This window comes from Arachis ipaensis, chromosome B5 (assembly GCF_059453495.1).
Source record: "Arachis ipaensis isolate K30076 ecotype BB chromosome B5, ASM5945349v1, whole genome shotgun sequence".
NCBI classification, from domain to species: Eukaryota; Viridiplantae; Streptophyta; class Magnoliopsida; order Fabales; family Fabaceae; genus Arachis; species Arachis ipaensis.
The window spans coordinates 158,574,387-158,597,523 of NC_142440.1; the positions used below are offsets into that span (position 1 = coordinate 158,574,387).

At 32.3% G+C, this 23,137-nt stretch overlaps 4 protein-coding genes across 5 annotated transcripts; 2 read left to right on the forward strand and 2 right to left on the reverse strand.

Moving 5' to 3' along the window:
- Nucleotides 1-2,035: 2,035 nt before the first annotated feature.
- Nucleotides 2,036-5,005, forward strand: LOC107644875 (Protein kinase superfamily protein). Of its 2 annotated transcripts, XM_016348824.3 has the most exons (2): nucleotides 2,161-2,613; nucleotides 3,040-5,005. In XM_016348824.3, the coding sequence occupies exons 1-2, from the start codon at nucleotides 2,293-2,295 to the stop codon at nucleotides 4,780-4,782; spliced, it is 2,064 nt and encodes a 687-aa protein (XP_016204310.1). In that variant the 5' UTR covers nucleotides 2,161-2,292; the 3' UTR covers nucleotides 4,783-5,005. The 2 variants fall into 2 exon arrangements, with proteins under 2 accessions (XP_016204309.1, XP_016204310.1); XM_016348823.3 differs by having other exon boundaries at nucleotides 2,036-5,005.
- Nucleotides 5,006-9,606: 4,601 nt separating this feature from the next.
- On the forward strand, nucleotides 9,607-12,219 carry LOC107644877 (deSI-like protein At4g17486). The gene is made up of 4 exons (XM_016348825.3): nucleotides 9,607-10,098; nucleotides 10,768-11,029; nucleotides 11,507-11,574; nucleotides 11,717-12,219. Exons 1-4 carry the CDS (start codon nucleotides 9,964-9,966, stop codon nucleotides 12,014-12,016), a joined length of 765 nt encoding a protein of 254 aa, XP_016204311.1. The 5' UTR covers nucleotides 9,607-9,963; the 3' UTR covers nucleotides 12,017-12,219.
- A 513-nt stretch (nucleotides 12,220-12,732) lies between these two features.
- On the reverse strand, nucleotides 12,733-14,959 carry LOC107644878 (pentatricopeptide repeat-containing protein At5g42450, mitochondrial-like). The gene has a single exon (XM_016348826.3). The coding sequence runs from the start codon at nucleotides 14,699-14,701 to the stop codon at nucleotides 13,061-13,063; it is 1,641 nt and encodes a 546-aa protein (XP_016204312.1). The 5' UTR covers nucleotides 14,702-14,959; the 3' UTR covers nucleotides 12,733-13,060.
- A 4,517-nt stretch (nucleotides 14,960-19,476) lies between these two features.
- Nucleotides 19,477-22,025, reverse strand: LOC107644879 (uncharacterized). The gene is made up of 2 exons (XM_016348827.3): nucleotides 21,703-22,025; nucleotides 19,477-20,706 (listed from the first exon to the last, which is right to left on the reverse strand). The coding sequence occupies exon 2, from the start codon at nucleotides 20,275-20,277 to the stop codon at nucleotides 19,657-19,659; it is 621 nt and encodes a 206-aa protein (XP_016204313.1). The 5' UTR covers nucleotides 20,278-20,706; nucleotides 21,703-22,025; the 3' UTR covers nucleotides 19,477-19,656.
- Between the last annotated feature and the right edge of the window lie 1,112 nt (nucleotides 22,026-23,137).

Genomic DNA, 23,137 nt, shown 5'->3' on the forward strand with positions numbered 1-23,137 from the left:
ACCAATTTGGTCCTCATGATAGTAAACGGTGGATACATTATGTTCCTCTGTCAATTTATCATATGAAATTTAATGGTGATAATTATATGTCCTACTAATTAGTCCAAAGTTAAAATTCTCGAAGACCTACTACTTGATTCAATATTCTAAAAAATTTAAAATAAATATTTTTACTAATATTTTAATATGTAAATGTAAATATTAAAATATTTAATATTTATTTTAATAATTATATAAATTTTAAAGAATTATAAATTAAAAAATGAATATAAAACTAAAATTAAATTAAATAAATATAAAATAATTTAATTGTGTATATATATAATATATATAATAAATAGCACATTAACTAGCAAACCAACAAAACACCCTGTGGTGGCATGCCTTGATAGAATGTAGCACTACGCCTTTTATAAATTACGAATAAGCACTTGTCAACTATGAATAAAAGAAGCACTGTACTAGGCCTTTTCTTTTATATTAGTTTTATTTTTTTTATATTAGTTTTAATTTTTTTTCCGTAACAACTGTATTAATTAGATTAAATTAAATGATTTTGTTTGTTGATATAACATATTAAATGACATCCAACATATATTTAGGAGTTTTAATTGATTATTAACATTATTAGTTTATGAAATTAGATCAAATCAAAATCTAATTGAGGAGAAAACTTGAGGCATTGAAATCCTTTAATTTTGGGTTGATTTAATCTAATTTCATAAACTAATAATGTTAATAGTTAATTAAGACTCATATGCGTATGTTAGAATGTCACTTAATATGTTACATTAATAAATTTTGATACCATCAATAAACAAAGTGACAAAAAAACTAACATGATTAATTTAAAATCTTTAAAGAACGAATTTGATTAAAAAAAATTTTCAAGAACTAATTTAAAGAACAAATAATCTTTTATAGAGATTAATTTGACTATTTATTTAATTTTAGTTGTTCTTAAAGAACCTTAAAAAAAATCGCATTGATCATCTGCAATAAAAATATTTGTAGTGGATAGTAATATGAGTATCACATTTTTTTTGGAAAATAATTATATGGTGATATTACATAATTACACCAAGTTGGTTTGATACTTAAGTTAAATCAAATTAGTTTAATAATTTTGTAACACGATATAAACCACCTTAAGTTAACAATAAGGAGGAGGCACATAAGAAAAAAAAACTTTTTAAATTTGATTATAAAAATAATTTATTCATCTAATATTTTTTAATTTTTTTACTATATTCATTTAGATTTATAAATATAAAACCTATAATTTAAATTATTCCAATACTTTGTATAATATAAATTATAATTTAAAATAATTTTTATCAAATCAGTATTTATAATAATAAATATTATGTTATGTCATAATTTTATTTATTCTAACATTATAAATTTTGAATTTACTAATATGCCCGTAAAAAATGTCAAATATATATTTAAATGTAAGATCAAAATTATTATAAAATACTAAGAAAAAAATTATTGGGTTATTTGGATTAACAAAATAAAATAAACAATGCTATCAATTATTGAAACACTTGTATAAAAATCAATGTATTTGTAGGTGAACTCTACACAAATTTTGAAATAAATAGGCTTGTTTTATTTCCAGGCTTCAAAGTCAAGTTATGAACCAACTTTTTATTTACAAGACAAAAGATGGACACATGTCAAAAAAATTATGGTTAAAATAGAATGTCAAAAAAATTATGGTTAAAATAGAATTTCTGTAAACCTGTACAAATTTTTATCTGTACAGTATAAAGACCCTAATATTAAACCATCTTTCCGAATGACCACTATAACTGACTAAAAAATTGCACCAAGTAGATGATAGATATTCATTAACAAATAAACTATAGGAAAATATAAACCTTTTTTATATTCTAATACTTCAGTAAAAGGACCTACAAGATCTAAGAAACAGAAAAACAAAACCAATCTGAATCTAGTACAGTTACTTCAGTTTGCATTGGAAAGACATAATTCGTATGAAACATTCAACAAAAATGATTTTTTTTTTTTTATTAATTTCTTAAAATGAAGGTAGGGAGTAGGGACAACATCTTTGACTTAGAGCAACCGAAAATTCATGGTGACACTGTTTCTTCTCTCTTAATAAATTCATCCACTGCAAAATCTTCAGATACCTATCTGTCACTGTTGTTTGTCTTTATCTCCATGTTTCCTTTCACTCCAAAAAAATGATCTTCATGGCTGCTTCTTCTTCCATGTGAGTTCCATACACAACAAAAGGCCTTAAAATTAAATTCAATTTCCATGGATACTCAAAAGCTTGTTATCATTATTATCATACCCTTCATTCTTCTTCTTTTCATGATCCCATTCTCTTCTTCTTTTACTCCTATAGACAACTACCTCCTAAGCTGTGGATCACAGAACAATGCTTCATTCTTCAACAGGATTTTCATTGGTGATGATGGTACCAACCAAGGCTCAAACTTTCTCTCTTCTGGCAAATCCTTTCCTCTCAGAAACCAAAACCCAAATCCAAAGTTGCCATCTTTGTATCACACTGCAAGAGTTTTCACCAACAATGGTGGCTACAGGTTCAGCATGAGGAAAAACGGCACTCACTTGGTTCGTTTTCATTTCTCACCTTTTAAGGCACAAGGTCATGATCTTAAATCTGCAAACTTTAGTGTCTTGGTTGATGGGAATTTGGTTCTCAGTAGGTTCAATTTCAAGCCAAATAATGATGATGCAATGATTAAAGAGTTCATTTTGAAATCAGAGTCTGATTTTCTTGAAATTATGTTTAGGCCTTTGAGGAATTCTGGTTTTGGATTTGTCAATGCTGTGGAAGTTTTTTCTGCCCCTGATGATTTTCTTTTAGATTTTGGAGCTAGGTTTGTTAGTGCCTCTGGTGTTGAGGAGTACAAGAACTTCTCAAATCAGGTTTTTGAAACTGTTCATAGGATCAATGTTGGGGGTTTGAAATTAACCCCTTTTAATGATACCCTTTGGAGGACTTGGATCCCTGATGAGGATTTTCTTGTCTTAAAGGAAGCAGCTAAGGCTGCAGTTACCACTCACACCCCCAATTATCAGAAGGGAGGTGCAACCCGAGAGATTGCGCCGGATAATGTTTATATGACTGCTCAGGAGATGAATATGAATCAGTCCACCTTAGCTTCACAGTTCAACATAACATGGAATTTTCCGGTGGCTTCCGGTGGCGTTCGACACTTGATTCGGTTGCATTTCTGTGATATTGTTAGTCCTGCTCTTAATTTGCTTTACTTTGATGTGTATATCAACAACTACTCTGCATATAAGGATGTTGATCTGTCATCCCTTACATTCCACGCACTTGCATCTCCAGTCTATGTGGATTTCATTGCAGATTCTGATGATTCGGGTGTTATTCAGATAAGTGTTGGCCCTTCTGATCTTAGCAGTTCAATGAGGAAGAATGCCATACTGAATGGAGCAGAGATATTGAAGATGGTTAATGTCATGGATTCGCATGTTTCGCCGAGGAAGAAGAGGATTTGGGTTTTGGTAGGCTCAATTGTTGGAGGGACTATTGTTTTGGTTCTAGTTGTAGCTGCTATTTTGCTTATTGTCAAATGCAAGAGGAAGAAACCAAGAGAAAGATCAGTAGAAAGTGTAGTGTGGACGCCGTTGCGCATGTTTGGAGGGAGTTCACAAAGTAGAATGTCTGAAGCTGTAGCTTTTCCATCTCCTGGTTCTTATGGTTATCTTGGTTTGAAGATCCCTTTTGCTGAGATTCAATTAGCAACAAACAATTTTGATAGAACTTTGATTATAGGGTCTGGAGGTTTTGGCATGGTTTATAAAGGAGTTCTCAGGGACAAGTTAAAGGTTGCTGTCAAGAGAGGGATGCCAGGATCAAGGCAGGGCCTTCCGGAATTCCAGACTGAAATAACTATTTTGTCCAAGATTCGCCATCGCCATCTTGTTTCGCTGGTTGGATACTGTGAAGAACATTCAGAAATGATTCTTGTTTATGAGTATGTGGAGAAAGGACCACTTAAGAAGCATTTGTATGGCTCTTCAGCACATCCACCTTTGTCCTGGAAGCAGCGACTCGAGATATGCATTGGCGCGGCTAGAGGTCTGCATTATCTTCACACTGGTTTCGCGCAAGGAATCATTCACCGGGACATCAAATCAACCAATATCTTGCTTGATGAGAATTATGTGGCCAAGGTTGCTGATTTTGGTCTATCAAGATCAGGGCCATGTATCAATGAAACTCATGTGAGTACTAATGTCAAGGGTAGTTTTGGTTATCTTGATCCAGAGTATTTCCGGAGGCAGCAACTCACGGATAAGTCAGATGTGTACTCATTCGGCGTTGTGCTTTTCGAGGTGCTGTGTGCTAGACCTGCTGTTGATCCACAACTTGACAGGGAACAGGTGAATTTAGCAGAATGGGCACTTGAATGTCAGAAGAAGGGAATGCTTGAACAAATCATTGATCCGCGTCTTGTTGGACAAATCAAGGAGAGTTCATTGAAGAAATTCGGGGAAACAGCAGAGAAATGTTTGGCTGAGTATGGTGTTGATAGGCCAAGCATGGGTGATGTGTTGTGGAATTTGGAGTACTTGCTTCAGCTCCAAGAAAATGGACAACAAGGTGAACCGGATAACGCGACTGCGACGATTGTTCCCGGGAATGCTTCTAGCAGCACAAGAACTGAAGATGATTCTGATAAAGGCTATTCTGACATAAGTTCTAGCCAGGTTTTTTCTCAACTAATGACCAATGAAGGCAGATAGAGAGATAGGATCAAACATGCTACAAATGTTGCAAATTCTTGCTGATGTACTAAAAAAGTATCAGATTTATAAAGAGATAATCATAGTTAGCTGCATTTACTTATAGTTTGTGATACAAATGTTAGAGTAATCTTTGTTTTCAATTTTTCATCATGTTTTAAGCTTCATACTATTGAAACCTTGTCTATGATATAAGTATAACCTTCTTCTGCTTCAGTTGAAAGATGAACAGTTGTCATGAAATCATGAATCTAATTTCTGATAATTACTTTATATTAAGAATAATGTTATCATACATGAGGCCATGAATGAAGGAGCAATTTCCGCTCTATCAAAAGATAGCAACCTTATTATTATTAGTGATTTGTTCTCCTTTAAATTTTTCAAAGAAGCATTTCCATCAATTGCTAAATCATTGACCTGTTTTTGCCCAACTTTATTTCTTTACATTAATTTAAGAGATGAGCTTTTCAAACACTGCCTAATAGTATTTGATAGAAAGGTTCTTCTATTTGGGTCTAATAGGAAAAAAAAGGTTAATTAGAAAGATCAAAAACATGTTAACAAAATCTATTAAATAGAAGCTCAAGTGGAACCACCTACAAACAAATTGTGAAAACTGCGTAGAACTATAGTTATGCAATAATGTTATTTCTCTATTCTATGATATTTTATCTGCTATTAAATATAATATAAATGTTATTTAAATTAAATTCATATTCCATCAAACAATAAATAAAATTTGAGTTGGCACAATATTCTGTATTATATAAACACAACTAGAAAACATTATCCGTCCGAATCCGAACCGAACTAATTAAATTGGTTCTGAAACCAACGGGTAATCAAGTTCAACTCGAATTAAACTGATGGTTTTTGTTGATGATTGGTTCGGGTATCGGTTTTAGGGGTGCGGAACCCGAACCAACCCGCGAACCCGATCATATATTAATTAAATAATAAAAAATAAAAAATTATATATGACTTTTCCATTAGACAATGATTATACATTATTAATATGTTTGGATTTTAAGGAGTTTAATTTTTAATGTATTTGGTGTTTAACATGTTTAGATTATTTCTATTGATGTTACATGTTTATTGTACTTGTTAATTTTTAAGATAAAAATTTGTTTTTTTTTTTATGAATTTCAAAATTATCGGGTACCCAATTACCCGAACTGAACCAATCCGTTTTTAATCGGTTTGGTTTGCTTCGGATACATATACAAAAAAATGCAATCCAAATCAAACCGAACTAATTACATTTTAATCGGTTCGATTCTAATTTCACTATAAATTCGAACCAAACAATAAATTCGAACCAAACCGAACTGAACCGACCTATGCTCACCCATAGTTGGTACCACACTTTTTTTTTTTTTTGTATTTGTCAACATTTAAAGATTAAATTACTAATAGGTTAACAAACAACTTTTTTTCCCCTTCTATTTCAGTGCCTTCAAGTCAATAAAGCTAATAAACTCTGTGAAATGCTGCTAATTTTGCAAGTGGGGTTGGTCATTAATATTTAATAGAGTCATTTACTCCACTCCTTTTATATAAGCTTCACTAATAAGTAATCATTATCAAACAAAAACAAATGGAAGAAGCAGTGAATATGTAAAATATTTATCTATAATAGTATAATATATTGGTCACATGTACATGTTTATATATACATAATACATATGAGAAATAGGATAAGGAGAAACTGAACTAAGCCCGTTTATTAATGTCTGGTGTAATTTTTAAAACTAAATTGTAACTTTCTAAGAAGTTATTTAGGAGTTTATAGAGAAGTTAAAAAAATGACTTCTCTTATAATACTTCTACTTTTCATCACATTTCTATAAAATAAATACTTTTAAAGTTAAAAATCCAAACACAAAATAACTTATTTATAAGTTACTCTTAACAGAATCATTTATTATTTAAGTTATTTTATTAAAAGAAGTTTAATTAAATTGGTTATCCAAACTGGACCTAAATCTAGTTAAATCAAATGCTTCTTCGGTTACATGGGATTGGATTTTATTCTTTTTTACACTGCCTCTATTATTATTATTATATGAGACCAATTAATTTAAGTGTCACAAAATAAAAAATTTAGTATTAGGCTAATCAAGATCTAGCATTAACTTTTGGAGTTGCTAAAGGCTCAAGTCACGGCAAGCAGCTCAATAACCAAAGCATGACAGCTGCAATAATTAATTAGATTCTATAACCTGTTTGGTTTCCCACGGTATCCCCCAACCCGGCAGGTCAAGGACTAATCCGTCGCGGTACTGAGCTCCATTTAAGGGTTTGCCGCTGGCCAATGGGTTGCTGCATGCACAAGGCGGGATTCGAACCCCCGACACTTGCTTAAGCGGACTAGTGAGCTAACCACTAGACCAACCCAACTTGGTTATTCTATAACCTGTTTAATCAAATCTTCTTATGTTGATTTACATTAGTTTTTTTCTATGTAATCCAATTACAACATATATATATGACTATGCTTAGCAGTTAACATCAACAAGCTAAGCAACTTCCAAAAAGAACAAAACAAGATAAGTTCACATATGAAGAACAAAATTAGCTAAAAATAAGAAGAAGAAAAAAAGAGAACAAAAATAAATGGGAAAGATGTGACATGTTGATATATATTAAATTGCTGAGCATGTGTAAATGGGACATTTGTGCATTGAATAATTGTGACAAGTTGAAGAGATGTCACATTCCATATAATGAGGTGTTGTATGTATAGCAATTAAGCTTCTATATATATGGTGAGGTCATTCTCTTTTCACTTCAACATGTTTTCAATAAAAAGAAGTAGGGTCGTCTCTATCTTTTTGGCAGTGTAACTATGAACTAATAATAACACCTTATTTACATATTATAGAGATTAAGCATGTGTTACTCTTAAATGATTGTAATTACTAATCAATATATTATATATGTTAACAACAATAAATATTTAAGTATTGTACTGAAATTGAAGCAGCTACTTTCGGAATAACAGAAAAAAAAATAAAGACTGGAGTGGGAGAGTCAAAGTCAAAAAAAAGATTCATCACTTCTTTCTTTCATTCAAAATCGTACATGAGACTTTCATCTCGCACGGCTCCTAAGTGATAAAAGAAAGAAAAACTAGTGATCGATAATGTTTGTTTAGTCGTGAGAAATTTGGCCATTTAGGTAATGTACATGAAAGTCTTACTTTAAATTTCATTGTTTATGGTTTACCAAAAATATATATACTAATATTTAAATATTTAATATAAGATATTATTGTATGAATTATATATTATTCATTAATAATATGACATATCAGTAATTTTTTTATGACAAAACTAATTTTTACCTAACATGTCATTCTTACTAATAGATTAAAGTATAAAACAAGTCTAAATCTTTTAGAACATGCAATAGTTTTTTCTTAAGTATTGTTATATATAGTTTTGGAAATATTTAGTAATCAAAATAAATTAAAAAAATTGTCAAAATTTAACATTTATCAATAATTAATAAATATTAAATAAAATTGTTACGGCTTGGCCCAAACCCGACCCGAGCACCACTCGATCCGGACGGTTAGGAGTGAGGCGGTCAGTCGCCGACCCGAACACGCGTCCCTGACAACTTTGCTACAGCTGTGCGAAGGAAGCATCGAAGATTATGGGCCTGTCCTTGCAGGGCCCATCTTTGACACGGTATATATGGGAAAGGTCTTACCCTTTCCCAAGGAGTTACAAATTCTGTCTTTTTCTTAGTAGGGCATGTATTTTACTATAAAATTGAAGTAGTTAACGGCGGGGTTACCCCTATTGTGGTGACGAATCTTGTATGTGTTCCTAAGAAAAAGGAATTTGTCCAATTTTCGGAGTCTCGAAAGGGGGCGTGGAAATACATAAGAACTCTTGAATGGAAATCGAAAAATAGATGTAACTCCAATTACTCCGGAAATGGTAAGATCTTTGGCGCAAGAACGCAAGAAGAGGGTTGATCCGTATCATACCATTCGACCTTTTTCGCCTGCACACTTTGCTGACTAGAGCGTCGGAGTGTCTTTGCAGGTGACACCCCCTCCTCACACGAAGTGCTCGAGGCGTCGTCTACTCCAACCCGATAACTTACGACCAGGCGAGATCTCCCCCTCATCAACCAGAACACTAATCCAAATTGTCCGATACCTGACCTACCGAATAAAAATAAATTACAATTATTTATTTTCATCTTTCTAACATTATCGATATTATTATCTTTGGTGTCATTGCCATATCACTAAACAAATGCACAAATATGACCTCCTTTTAACACTGAAAAAATCGCAATTAATCAAATGAATGTTGACATGACAATGACACTGATCACCAAAATAATTGACTAATACACACCATACATATCCTTAAACACTATCATTGTTAGTTATAATATAAACATTTATTTTAATAACATTAAAAATCATTAATTAATGAATTAACCACACCACATTTTCCCTCTTTATCTGACCGAATTGTCCATCAACTAACCAATACTTTTGCCTCCACAACGGTCAACAAATAGAAAAAAACAAAGGGTATTATCGTCATTTCAATGAACACTAGCCGCACTGTTTGTGTGACCATTAATAATGCCCTGCATGACCAAGTGGGACCCCACATTTTCTCTCCCACTCCAACTTATCATTAGCCAAACACGTCCCCACTGTAGCCGCCAGCTGTAAAGAAAAGGGTATAATTCGTAATTTCACCTTCCCATTAGGGGTAAAAATGTATTTTCAGCCATTCATTTTTTTTTATTTTTTTATTTTTTCAATTTAGATATCTTAGCCTTGTTCTATTTTACACACACACTCTCTCTTTCTCTCTATTTGTTCCCTCCCTCTAAAAAATATAAAAATTCAGAGAGCGAAAAATCTTCTAAAATTGCAGTTTGTGTGTGAAAAGATTGAAAGGGTTTTCCAGAATCCCGAGGAGGAATCTTGCTTCGATTCAAATCTGAGAGAAAGAGAAAGAAGAATACTTGCTGTAGTTTATGTTTTTGTTGTTGGTGATTCTTGAATCGAATCGTTTCTGAGAGAGAACCTGAGAGTATAGAGAGAGAAAGGGGAAGTGAGGTTGTGTGAAGTTAGAGTTTTTGTTTGGGTTTGTTGTGAAGAAAGAAAAGAAGAAGAAGAAGAAGAAGAAGAAGATGACGGATGTGATACTGCATATATACGATGTGACGAATAGTGGATCGGAGAAGACGAACAGCACCATTGTTCAGATCAACAAGATCTTCAAGGACGGGATTGGTCTCGGTGGCATCTTCCACAGCGCCGTTCAGGTCTTAATTCTTTCTTCTTTTTGTCGGTGGCTTTTTTGTCACTGTAGATTGGATCTGGTTTTTTCTCTTTTTTTTTTTCTTGTGTCTTTCTCTGTTTGTTCTTGATTCATGTGTAGTAATTGAATTGTTCATTAGAGACTGTTAATACCGAATTGTAATTGGCTCAATATGTGACTCACACTACTGTTTTGTGATTAGATTTAATCTTTACTTAGTAATTCTTTTCTGATTGAGAAACAGTTTGTGATTGGCTTGTTTGTAGTATAACTATATAGCTCCTAATTCTATGGATAAATTTGGTTGTTAGAGAAATACTAGGTGTTAATTCTAGACGTTTCATATTAGATTATTTTGGGAGTGAAGTGTTTATGGGTTGTCTTTAGCTCTGTAGAGTGCATGGCTGTAAAAGCATGGAGAATAAATTGAGATATGGATTATGGACAATTGGACATTGATTACCATAACTGATGCATGCATGCTTTAAAGCTAAGCTATGACTCCAAGTTGCCATACCTGTGTCCCATACATCCTGGAAAATGGTTACATTTTTGCAAACTGTCAAAAAATTCAATGCTGCACATACATATTTTCTTGGAAAATTGTAATGGAAACCTGTGTTTTATTTTGTCACATGCTGACTTATTAGGATTGTGTGTTCTGCTGACACAGGTTTATGGTGAAGATGAATGGTCATTTGGATTCTGTGAGCAAGGTACTGGAGTTTTTAGTTGCCCTTCTGGAAAAAATCCAATGTACACATACCGAGAATTTATTGTTCTAGGGAAAACAAGTTGTTCCATTTTCAAGGTAAATCAAATATTGAGAGAACTCAGTAGAGAGTGGCCTGGGTGTTCGTACGATCTATTGGCCAAAAACTGCAACCACTTCTGCGATGAATTCTGTGAGAGGCTTGGTGTTCCAAAACTTCCAGGTAAACACGTAACTGTAATGCTACTTATATGATATGTATTTGGCTTTTTTGGTTGCTAAAAGATGACTCGGTAATATGCATGAAAAGTATTAGAAGTAAAGATGCCTTAGAAATATTTAGGACTATTCATTAACTTTCTTATTAGTTTAACATGATAGAATGTGTGCCAAACTTAAATATTAGTTTGCATTTCTGTTGTTTCTCTTGAACAACAGAAATGCTGTTGGCTTGGGTTGCATCTGCCTTTATCTTCTGAATATAGGGACAGCAAGTTGGGAAATATCTAGTTAAAAATCATTCATATTATAGGGAAGGGTGTGAGGAGGTACTTAGGTGGCTTTGGATTGATTGGCTAGATAATGTGCCACTTCCCATTGTGGATTGATACGCTGAGAGGTGGAGGTTTTAGATCCATGTTGTGGAATATTGCTTCAAGTTGGTTTTTTTTTTTTAAATGGTTTTCACTTTTCATGACAGGTTGGGTTAATAGGTTTGCGAATGCTGGTGACACTGCTATGGAAGTGGCTGGAAATACAGCAATACGTGTAAGAAACAAATTTCAAAATCCACTCATAACATGGTGTTTTGTCAAAGATAATATTTCTGGGAATTGTATCATCAAAACATGTTTGTTATTTTGCCATGGTTTGAGAAAAATATACTGATAACAATTTTCGGTTACTGCAGTTGAGGCAAGCCAAGACAGAGGTTGTATCGGCAAGCAAAGTAGCATTACGGTTCCTTGTAGGTCTTACCAATAATGTCAGAAATGGTGCTCCACCAGAGTCCCCTAATTCAAACAGAGGAGGAGCATCAGCATCACCTAGATTTCAAGCTTCTTGGTTGAAAAATATGATTACCACTGGTGCAAAACCATCTACTAGTTCAGAAGCTGAGAATGAGAACGGGGTTGAGCCTCGACGACCACCGACGCATGAAGATGACAAGGCACTGCTACGGAGTTCATCATCTTCACATGATTCTTGAGTGTGTGTGTGTGTGTGTGTATGTGAAAGTCTCAAAGCAATAGATGTGAATTGTAACTGTAAGTCAGAAAAGGGAAACAAAATATTACATGTTATTCATTGTGTATCAAATGTAAAATTTTCGGTTTCTTGTTCAACTCAAATCTTCTATTGATGCCCTCTTAAGACACTGTTCATCTAAAGGTGGTTATGCTATTTTCTTCCTACTTAAGTCTCACTTAGATAGATGCAATGTTCTTAATCAGTACTTTTTGTTATCTTACTATCACTCATATGTTTTCACCTTGATTGGGGCCATCTAGAAACTTAACAGGAAAAAGGTGAAAACTGGTGAGTAATATTTTCATTAAGATGAATTTGCCCGAAACAAAAGTTATTATCTACGAACTTGTATTATTAATAAAAAATTAAAATAAATAATCTCTCGGTTTTAGCAAGAATCTATTACCACATCATTTCCATCAACATTATCAGAGAAAGTTGCACGCCTAGTATTCAAATCCTGTTACAAAACAGTTATTGAACAAGATATTAATTAATTAATTAGTATATCTAAATTGATAAAAGGACAACAATACAGCTTAACTGTTCTGTAGCACAGTATCTTAAGACAAATGCATACTAAAGACTTAACTATGATCTAAAAGATTTTATTCATATGAAAGATTTATTCTTTTAGTTCTAATGCTTCTAAAGCTTCAAGGGGGAAGGGGTACATGCATATGAAATTAAATTATTTAGTAAAATACAAAGAAATTTGCCAATTGTGAATGTTACAGTAAATATTGTAGCTTAAATTTGAGAAGTAGCTATAAAGCATTGGCCTTAAATCATGAAAGCTAGCTTGAGAAATTCAAAATGACTTCCATCAAGAAAATGATAATAAATCTCTCCCACCACTTAACTTTGGTTATTGTTATTCTCACTAACCTCTGAATTTCCCTGCTAGACTTTTCCGCACTTCATTATTGTTCAACAAATGAAAGAATGCTCATGTTACAAGCTAAAAGAAATTAACATTAAACCCTTTGTAGCATACAAAATCCTATATCAGACTCAATTGTTTCCATTGTTTATTATGCTGAACTGAAATGCAATGAATGTTGAGCAAATCGGAAGCCTCATTTTCCCTGAAGTGTTCATAGAAAATTCCAAGAAGAACATAAATTTCCTCATTTTCAGTATGACTATGATCTGCAGTAAGAAAGACATGAACTTTGCCTGTGACTTCAATCCAACTGCAACCCGGAATCCTCTTCAACCCTTTCTCCTTCATCTCTGTCCTTAGCATCGACACATCTGACCACCTACCCGCTGCAGAATGTGCATTTGACAACATCACATATGAAGACACATCATCAGGATCCAAAGCCAATATCTTTCTTGCTGCAAGCTCCCCTAACTCCATGTTTGAGTGGACTTGACATCCCCCAAGTAATGCCTTCCAAAATCCGATTCCCGGGTCGAAATGCAAACTCTGAAGGAAATGTTTGGCTTCTGTGAAGCGTCCAGAGCGAGCAAGCAAGTCAACCATGCAAGCATAATGCTCAGGTTTTAGCAAATTCGGGCTCTCAAGCCTAGCTTGATTGAAATATGAGTAACCTTCATCAACAAGACCAGCATGATTACAAGCCAAGAGTAGTCCAAGAAGAGTAACCTCATTGGGTTTAGGACCTGTATAACGCATTCTTTCGAAGAATCTTATTGCTTCAACACCTCTTCCATTCTGTGCATAACCACATATTAAAGCATTCCAAGAAACTATGTTCCTTTTAAGAAGTTTGTTGAATACTAGGAGGCTTTCTTCGATGCTTCCACACTTTGCGTAAAAGCTGATAAGCGAATTACCAACAAACCCATCAAGCTTACCCAGAAACTTGATTGCACAAGCATGGAAACTTTTCCCAATTCCAAGGGCCGCAATATTTGCAGCTGCACAAATTACACAGGGAAATGTAGATTCATTAGGTATATATCCTTCTTTAAGCATGTCAATGAAAAAATTCACAGCCTCTTCATTATGGCCTGTTTGACTGCAGCCACCAACCATTGCATTCCAAGAGACAACATTCCTCTCAGGCATCTCGGAGAAAATGCGTAAGGCATCTTCGAACATGCGTCTCTTCAAATATCCAGAGATCATAGTTGTATAAGACACCACATTGGGATGTTGGGTATCTCTGAAAGCCTTCAGTGCTTCTTCCATAGTACTCAATTTCACATACAAATCAAGAAGAGCACTACCAACAAATACATGAGAACCAAGGCCAATCTTTGCTGCACAGGCATGCAGCTGCCTGCCAAGATGAACATTTCCAGATACAGTGGAGGAGTGAATCACAGTTCCAAAAGTGAACTCGTTTGGCCTAATTGTCGAGGCAAGCATTCTTGAGAAAAGATAGACAGCTTCTTCATGGCAGTGCCGTTTAGCGAAGCCACCAATTATGGCAGTGGCTGATGTAACAGTTAAGTCAGACATTTCCTCAAACATGTGGCAGGCAACTTGGAAAGTGATTAAACCTGAGCCATACAGAGGAATCACTCTTTCTACAGGTGACGTTCCATGCTTGATGGCATGTTTTTGGTGGGTTCCAGTCAGATAGCCATATGAAACAACATGGGGTGTGATCCATGTAGGAGGAGCAATAGATAATCTAGAAACTATGGTTTTCATATTAGTCTTCATCCAATGTGGAAGTTAAGGTTTGTTAGTAACCACGAATTATGTTGTTTCCCTCAAATCAAATGAATTTGGTTGGATGCTCTATGTTTGTCTTTGAACTTTGAAGTTTTAAAAGCTCTATGTTTTTTGGTCATACAACACATATTCACACACATTCCACACACACACAGCAGCTCCACTAGGATTCGATCCTGGTGTGGCTGAAGCAAACATCTTTGCCACTACATCACATGTCTCCCTACAAGTTTTAAAAGCTCTTAAATGTGAAGAAAGAGAAACATTTTTTTTTATTGATTTTTGTTTTATTTTGGGCTAAATCCAGTAGTATTTTAATATTGGATCATCGAAACACTTTTTTTTTTGTCGCAAACCCATTTTAAGTTGGAAATATTTTTTTATTTAAAATGGTAGTGGGTTAAAATTAAAGACCATAGTAGGAATAAATCAAAGAAAAAATAATAATTTTATGATTTTTTATTTGAAATTTGTTTGGATTGAGAATTTTGTTTTATTATTTTCATTTTGAGTTATTTTATTTTAAAAATGATATTGAACTATTATAATAAAAACATAAAAGATAAAAAATTAATAAAATAAGAAATTAAGAATATCTTTTTATAGTTAATTTTAAAAGACTAAAATATTATTTAAAATTAAGATTATTTAATTTGAATTAAAAATATAATTTATTTTAATAAAATAACATATTTTTAGTTAATTTTTAAAATACACAAATGTCCTTTTAAAATTAAAGTTGTTTGATTGTTTTAAATATTAAAAATTTATATTTGAATTTAGAATAATAAAATTATCATTTTTGAGGAATAATTTTAGAATATATATTTAAAGATTAATTAAAGAGACAAAGAAATATTTTTAATATTAATGTGTTTAAAAGACATTTAAGATATGTGTTAAAAAGACTTTTTTAGGTATGTTAACATCTATAAATTTTGTACTGTTGATTTAAGTTGTTTAAAATTTAAAAAAATTATATTAATAATATCACCCTGCAATTTGATATGATTCTTAACTTGTAACATACTATATAATATAGATATCCATTTCATATTACTTAATTTTCTATAGAAGTACATCAGAGTACTTAGGAGGACATAGAAATAAGTTGTATTTTTTTTTTTTTAAAAATAATAATTTTTTGTGTGCTCCTACAAAAAGTTAAGTTGTATAAGATGAAAATCTACATAGTATATAACAAGTTAAGAATCATGTCAAATTGTAGGATGATACTTATAAAATGACAAACCCAAAACCCAACAACATATGCTATGGACCCATGCTTATTTTTAGTTAGTCCGGTATTGAACGCTCCTAAATTATTAATCACACCTAATATAAGGGGTTTTTGGAAAAACCCGAGGCCAATTATGCATAAAATGTGGTCTAGTTCTTTCTAAATTACCGTTTGGTGGCCCCACAAACAAACAAATTAAACTTTGTTTTCTCTCAATCAATTTAAAAACTAGTATAAAAAAACAAATAAATTTAGGTTGGTTTATATCAAGCGAATTTTCTCTCAACAATATTTTACCACCTTTGCTAACGTCAGCAACTGCCGACCACCACCGCTTACGACTATAAACCGACGGACCACTATACACGAATGACCATCACTATACAGCTAGTCCGAAACATAATCAGTTTTATTTTGCACCTAATTATCTAGGTGTTTAGTTGCCAAACACTCCCAAAAACCACCGATTACAAATTCTCCTGCCTAGAATGTTCAAACAATTTCAGTTGGCGTTCACTGGCAAACAAATCAGACATACCTCCATGTATGAGCTTAGTGGAGCGGGAGGAAGTTCCCGAAGAGAAATCTTCTCTCTCAACGAGACCAACGCGGAGTCCACGTGTCACGGCATCCAGTGCCACGCCTGAACTCGTGGCGCCCCCACCAATGACGAGAACATCGAGGGGGTTAGCTGGACTGGTCCCGATAAGCGCTGGACTTCTCTTGATGGAACGGTAGTGCTAGGGTCGTGGATCTTCTGCCGGATGGCGGCAAGGTGGGATCCACCGCCACCATGATCATTGGCAGAGACAGGACGAACGAGAAGGATTGTGCCGCCATAAGCAGCGGTGACGGCTGCTATGACAGCGGCCAATTCGCCTCAGACAAGCTGTGGCAGTCATGGAAAAGATTTTAAAGGGAGAGAGAATTTGGAGGGGATGATATTTCACTATATTGAAATAAAATGAAATGAAATAAAAAGGACTCCTTTTGAAACGAGGATGGATCACCCTACTACTTTCCTTTGACTTGTCGGTTGCCAAGGAGATTTGGATTATTTATTGGGAATATGTCTCTAGAATCAATTTTCTGTCTATTGTTGTAAACTAGTAAAATACTTGAGATGTGATATTTACTTCGATACGTAAACATATGATAAAAATGTGGACAAATAACAAAATGTTATGTAGACAGTTAATTTTTAAAAAATATATATATTATATCAATATTTTTACTAAAATATTTTTATAATTTAATAAAAATAAAAAATAGATTTTCATCCTACAATTTGACATGATTCTTAATTTGTTATATATTATATAGATTTTTATTTTATACAACTTAACTTTTTGTAGGAGCACACAAGATATATATAAAAATAAATCATATTTATTAAAGATTTTTTAATTATAAATTAAAAAAATTATTATTTTTCAAAAAAAAAATACAACTTATTTCTATGTATTCTTAAGTACTCTTATATACTCCTATAGAAAATTAAGTAATATGAAATGGATATAGTATGTTACAAGTTAAGAATCATATCAAATTGCAAGGTGATATTATTAGTATAATTTTTTTAAATTTTAAACAACTTAAGTCAATAGCACAAAATTCATAGGTGTTAACATACCTAAAAGAGTCTTTTTAACACATAGTCTGAATAGGATATTTTAAATGTCTTTTAAACACATTAATATTAAAAATATTTCTTTATCTATTTAATTAATCTTTAAATATATATTCTAAAATTATTTCTCAAAAATGATAATTTTATTATTCTAAATTCAAATATAAATTTTTGAGGAATGCTAGGGGCAGCAACTTTTGTGATTTGTAGCCATCAAATAGCCATCAATGATGGTTTTAATGGTGTGAGATTGGTGTGAGATTTCATCTAATGGCTCACTTTTCTTTGCTGGTTACATGCTGACCATAATTTAATAAAGTTGCTGCCCCTAGACTTTTCCTAAATTTTTAATATTTGAAACAATCAAACAACTTTAATTTTAAAAGGACATTTGTGTATTTTAAAAATTAACTAAAAATATGTTATTTTATTAAAATAAATCATTTTTTAATTCAAATTAAATAATCTTAATTTTAAATGATATTTTAGTCTTTTAAAATTAACTGTAAAAAAGATATTCTTATTTTATTAGTTTTTTTTATCTTTTATGTTTTTATTATAATAGTTTAATATCAATTTTAAAATAAAAAAGCCCAAAACAAAAATAATAAAACAAAAAATTATTAATCCAAACAAATTTTAAATAAAAAATTATAAAATTATTTTTTTTCTTTGATTTATTACTACTACCGTCTTTAATTTTAACCCACTATAATTTTAAATAAAACAAATAATTCTAACTTAAAATGGGTTTGCTACACAAAAAAAAAAAGTATTTTGATGACTCAATGTTAAAATACTACTGAATTTAGTCCAACATAAAACAAAAATCAATAAAAGAAAAAAAATTTTCTCTTTCTTCACATCTAAGAGTTTTAAAACTTCAAAGTAAAAACTAACTTGGGTTGGTCGAATGGTTAGTTCACTCGTTTACTTAAGCAAGTGTCGGGAATTTAAATCTGTCTTAGCCTGTCGGGGTATCTAGGGGCTACCGTAGGCAAACTTTTACTCTTTTTTTTACTAAGTTTTTTTTTACTTTTAATTTATAAAAAGATATAGTATTAGTGTCTGATATAATTTTCAAAATCAAATTGCAGCTTTTTAAAAAGCTATTTTAGTATTTATAAAAAATTAAAAAAAAATAACTTCTCTCAAATAATTGTTTTTATCATTTTTTTTAAAATAAATACTTAAAAAATTAAATACAAAATAACTTATTTATAAATTACTTTTAATATAAATATTTATTATTTAAACTATTTTTCTAAAACAAAATAACTTATTTATAAATTACTTTTAATATAAATATTTATCATTTAAACTATCTTTCTAAAATAATTTAATTGTTTATCCAAATTGAGTCTAACTAACTACACTCCTTCTAACTCAATTATATTGGCAAATATCGATGTTAATTGAGTGATTTTTTTGAAAAATGTGCCCATTTATTGTTCTAGATGGAAAGTGTTTACGATTCAACACTTATAAGTTGTAGAAATAAAACAAAGATTCAATTGCTATACAAACCTTTCACAACAAGTAACAATTTGATTTTGACTATTAAATGATAGATAAAGATTTAGAATTTGATTTTTATATGCTATATAAAAATGTCATTTTTGTTAAAAGTATGACAAAACAAATAATTCATACTTTTTAAACCAAAATCATCATAAAAAGATATTTTTAATATTTTTAGATATTTTTTATATTTTCATTGGAGTAGTTGTCAAATATAAATTGGGGGTTCATTTGTGATTTTAATATTATTAACAATCAGCTAAAAAAAAGTATGTCTCTATAGCTTCACTATTTTAGAAGTAACTCCACACGGTAAATTAGGAGGCATCGCATTACAGTTAAAAGATAAACAATCAATAACAAAAAACAAGGTGACAAAGCAAAGCAACATGTTAAGTGTTCAAACACAACTGAAGCAAGAAATGTTCTGACAAGACTCTCATAGTATAGTCATAATATATACACACATATCCAGCAAAATAAAAAAAGCACAAAAACACAACAACACGGTTAATATTATCACCATCTCAGTCTCAGCATTCCCTTCTTTTCTCAGAAGATAATCCTTTCCTCATCAGCCTCAGCAATCTGCAGTGACGAAACTGCTTGTGCGGCGATAAGATCAGCGGAGAAACCGGCACGCCCCCATCCTGTTGCATCTTCATATAGTGGTTTTTCATGTGCATTCCTCCCGAGAGGCTCTGATGAAAATGTCCACCCTCCATTTTCAGCAGCTCCCCACTTGCAACCATATCTGTATGCATCAGTGACCCAACCCCTTGTTTCCACAGACCATGTGCCGCCGTATAGATGAGGGAAGCAAGCTCTCTCTCCACCCACGAAGATGTCAAGATTACGATCGCAGTTCCAGGTCTTGCATGTTTCATCGTTGATAACAACCTTGCACGAATCCTCCGAGTCTTCACCGAGCAGAACATGCAGAGCAACGGCCTCGGCAATTGCAGCGCCCTCCTCATCTAGTCTTTGTTGTTCCTCTTTCTTCTTCTGTTTCTTCTTCTCCAATTCGGAAATGATGGCGGCAGACGTCGCGAGAGCTTTCTCCAAGCGCCTTTTTTTCTTCTCAGCCTGCTTGAGACGATCCAACTCGTCTTTCACCTGCTTCTTCTTGGCCTTCCTCACATGTTGCCCTTTATTACATGCCATGGTATCCATAGAATATAACTGCGTCTAAATACTAAATTATCTTTTCTGAACTCCTTTTCCTTCAAGATAAATTCTTTAGTGCTGTATACATATTTCTATAACTTTTTTCCCTCTTTCCCTAAATTGTAATGCTAAATATATTCTAATTAGTTGAAGTATTTAGACTAATGCTACACAATTGATGCAAACGAAACAGCTACACCCACTCAGGCCTATATGAGTACCTCATCTTGCGAACAATGCAATCCCAAACAGAAACAACAGGAGACAACAGAAGAGAAAATTCATAAGCACTCATAGATCCATCCCTTGGTCTCATTCTTCCTAACTTCCCACAGCCCTTGCACTTGCCCATCCTGAAAAGGCCAACAGCTCTACAAGACTAATGAAATATCTGCACGCTGCTGTGACACTCCGGTTCAGGTACACCCTTCCCGACTGCAGTTAAGTAAACACACATAATGCAATCCATCAAAATCAGAAGATGATAGAAGTGCTTTAAGAAATAGAGAAACATGATTCATTCACAGATCAAGTAAGACAAGTAGATGGATAAAGACTAAAAAGGCTAACATCAAATAGTACATCAAGCTCTTATTTGTAAGCCAAATCTTTGTTGAGGACTGGGAGAAAGGCGGCATAAAATGTAATCTAAATGTTTAGATCTATATCTACCACAAATTTCATTCTATATCAGTCCTAAATAAATAAATAAATAATTCAAATCTGGTAGCAATCTTTCCCTTTCACATGAAACAACAAAAGGCATAGATGAATACAAGTCAAACAGACAACTGGTGCCCATAGTGCTTCAACTACCTAAATCCTCTATCGATTCATTCTAAAGTCACAAGCAACCAATAACATGTCGGCCTAACAACCTATGTCCCCAAAGAACAAAATAAGAATCACTTAAAATAACATTATTTATTGTGAGAGTGTGTCCTTTAATGACTTATATATAATGTAAAAGCATGACGAATTATTGGCCAAAACAAAAATCTGACCAAACCTCAGGCCAATTATTCATGTTCACTGTGATTGATTTGATGATTTTCCCAAACAAAATCTCCAACACCACAATTCCCCCAATTTGATTTAGCACAAATCCAAAACGGAATAAATCATTTACACCTCTAAGGAGATCAGATCCACCCAATTTAGAAGCAAAACATGAAGAAATTCACTTTCTACTAAAATTTAAACACAGCTCATATATTAAAAAAATACAAGATCTAAACAACCCATAATTCAAGGCACCTGTTTCATCAAAATCAATAGCACAAGCAAATAGTACAGACCTAGATCCAAAATTACCCAAAAATGTTCAATTATCACAGCCCGAAAGGGGGGAGGGAACCAACCGATGAGATCAAAATCAGAAGAAAAAGAACAAGAAACGGCAAATTTGAATGAGAAAAAGAGAAATCAAACCTGAGGGAATGGCATAGAGAGCAAAAGGGGGGTGAACCTATCAGAGTGGTTGAAGACGGAAGTAAGAAGAAATGTTGTTGGTGGTGGTGGTGGTGGTGATGGTGATCTAAATTGTGGTTGGATCTGAAGAAAACGTAGACGGGTAGGAAAAGAAAGTGAGAAGTTATGTGCTTGAAAGAGAAAAGAGAGAGAAAGAGCGAAGAAAGAGAGAGAAAGCGTGGGTGTCTGAGGAGAGAGATATATGAATGAATTAGCGATAACGTGAGGTGAGACGGGAGAAGGAGAGGGTAATCGTGTGAAGGGCCAATAGGAAATACACACGTGGCGGGGTTAAAAAGGAGAGGCAAGTGTATTATAGTATGTGACTTTTGTTGGAACGACACGTCGTGTTTGTTGGGCTTTGGAATGGACACCCCCACCCTACTGGGCCCATGCTCTCTCACTGACAACTTGGACCACGTGGCATAATCATCTACCATTATTGTCAAATTAGTCTATTAGTTAAGGGTGAACTACCAATTCGGCTCCTGTCTATTTTTAAGAATGACAATACCACCCTCAAAATAAAATCGATCCACTTTGATCCTATCATCTGATTCTGTCATACAACGCAGTTCTTGTGGGTATTTTTCCGTCAACTCTAAACAAAAAATTCTGACGTGTCAGGTTCAGAAATAGATAGAGGTCTAATTATCTCTAAATTTAAATTAGTTTGGAATTTATTTGTCCTTATAATTCTTTAAACAATATTTTTTTAAATTATTTTTTATTTATTATATTAATATTCTTTTTTCAATAAATTATTAAATATATAGTATAATAAGTACAAATTAATTAATAAATTATTCAAATTTAAAATATCATTTATTATAAAACTAAATAAATAATTTTTAAATATAATTTTTAAATATATAAATAATAAGCATTAAAATTCGGTTAATACATTAATAATAATAACCCTATGATATACTATTAATATTATGATCTAGATAATTTTAACAATAAAGTAAAAACTAATGAACACATTATTTGATATATAGTAAAATATTTTTGAGTAATAACAAATTTAATTTTTTATCTCTTTAAACTAAATTAATAATTCTATTTGATATCTTTATACTAAAATACATTATGAGTAAACTACTAATACTAAATGAAATAATTAAAATATTATATATGTATAAAATATAATTTTGAGTAAAATATATGTAAATTTAATTGAATTTTAATATACTTAAAATTTTAATTAATTTATATTATTCTTATATTGATAAATCTTTATCAATCTATAACCTTATGACAATATGTATTGTTAATAGATTAATAATATTATCGATACTTTGAATTTGTTGAGTTTATTATATATATATATTAATTATTTTATTTAGTATTAGTAACTTATTTATAGTGTATTTTAGTACAAAGATATCAAATA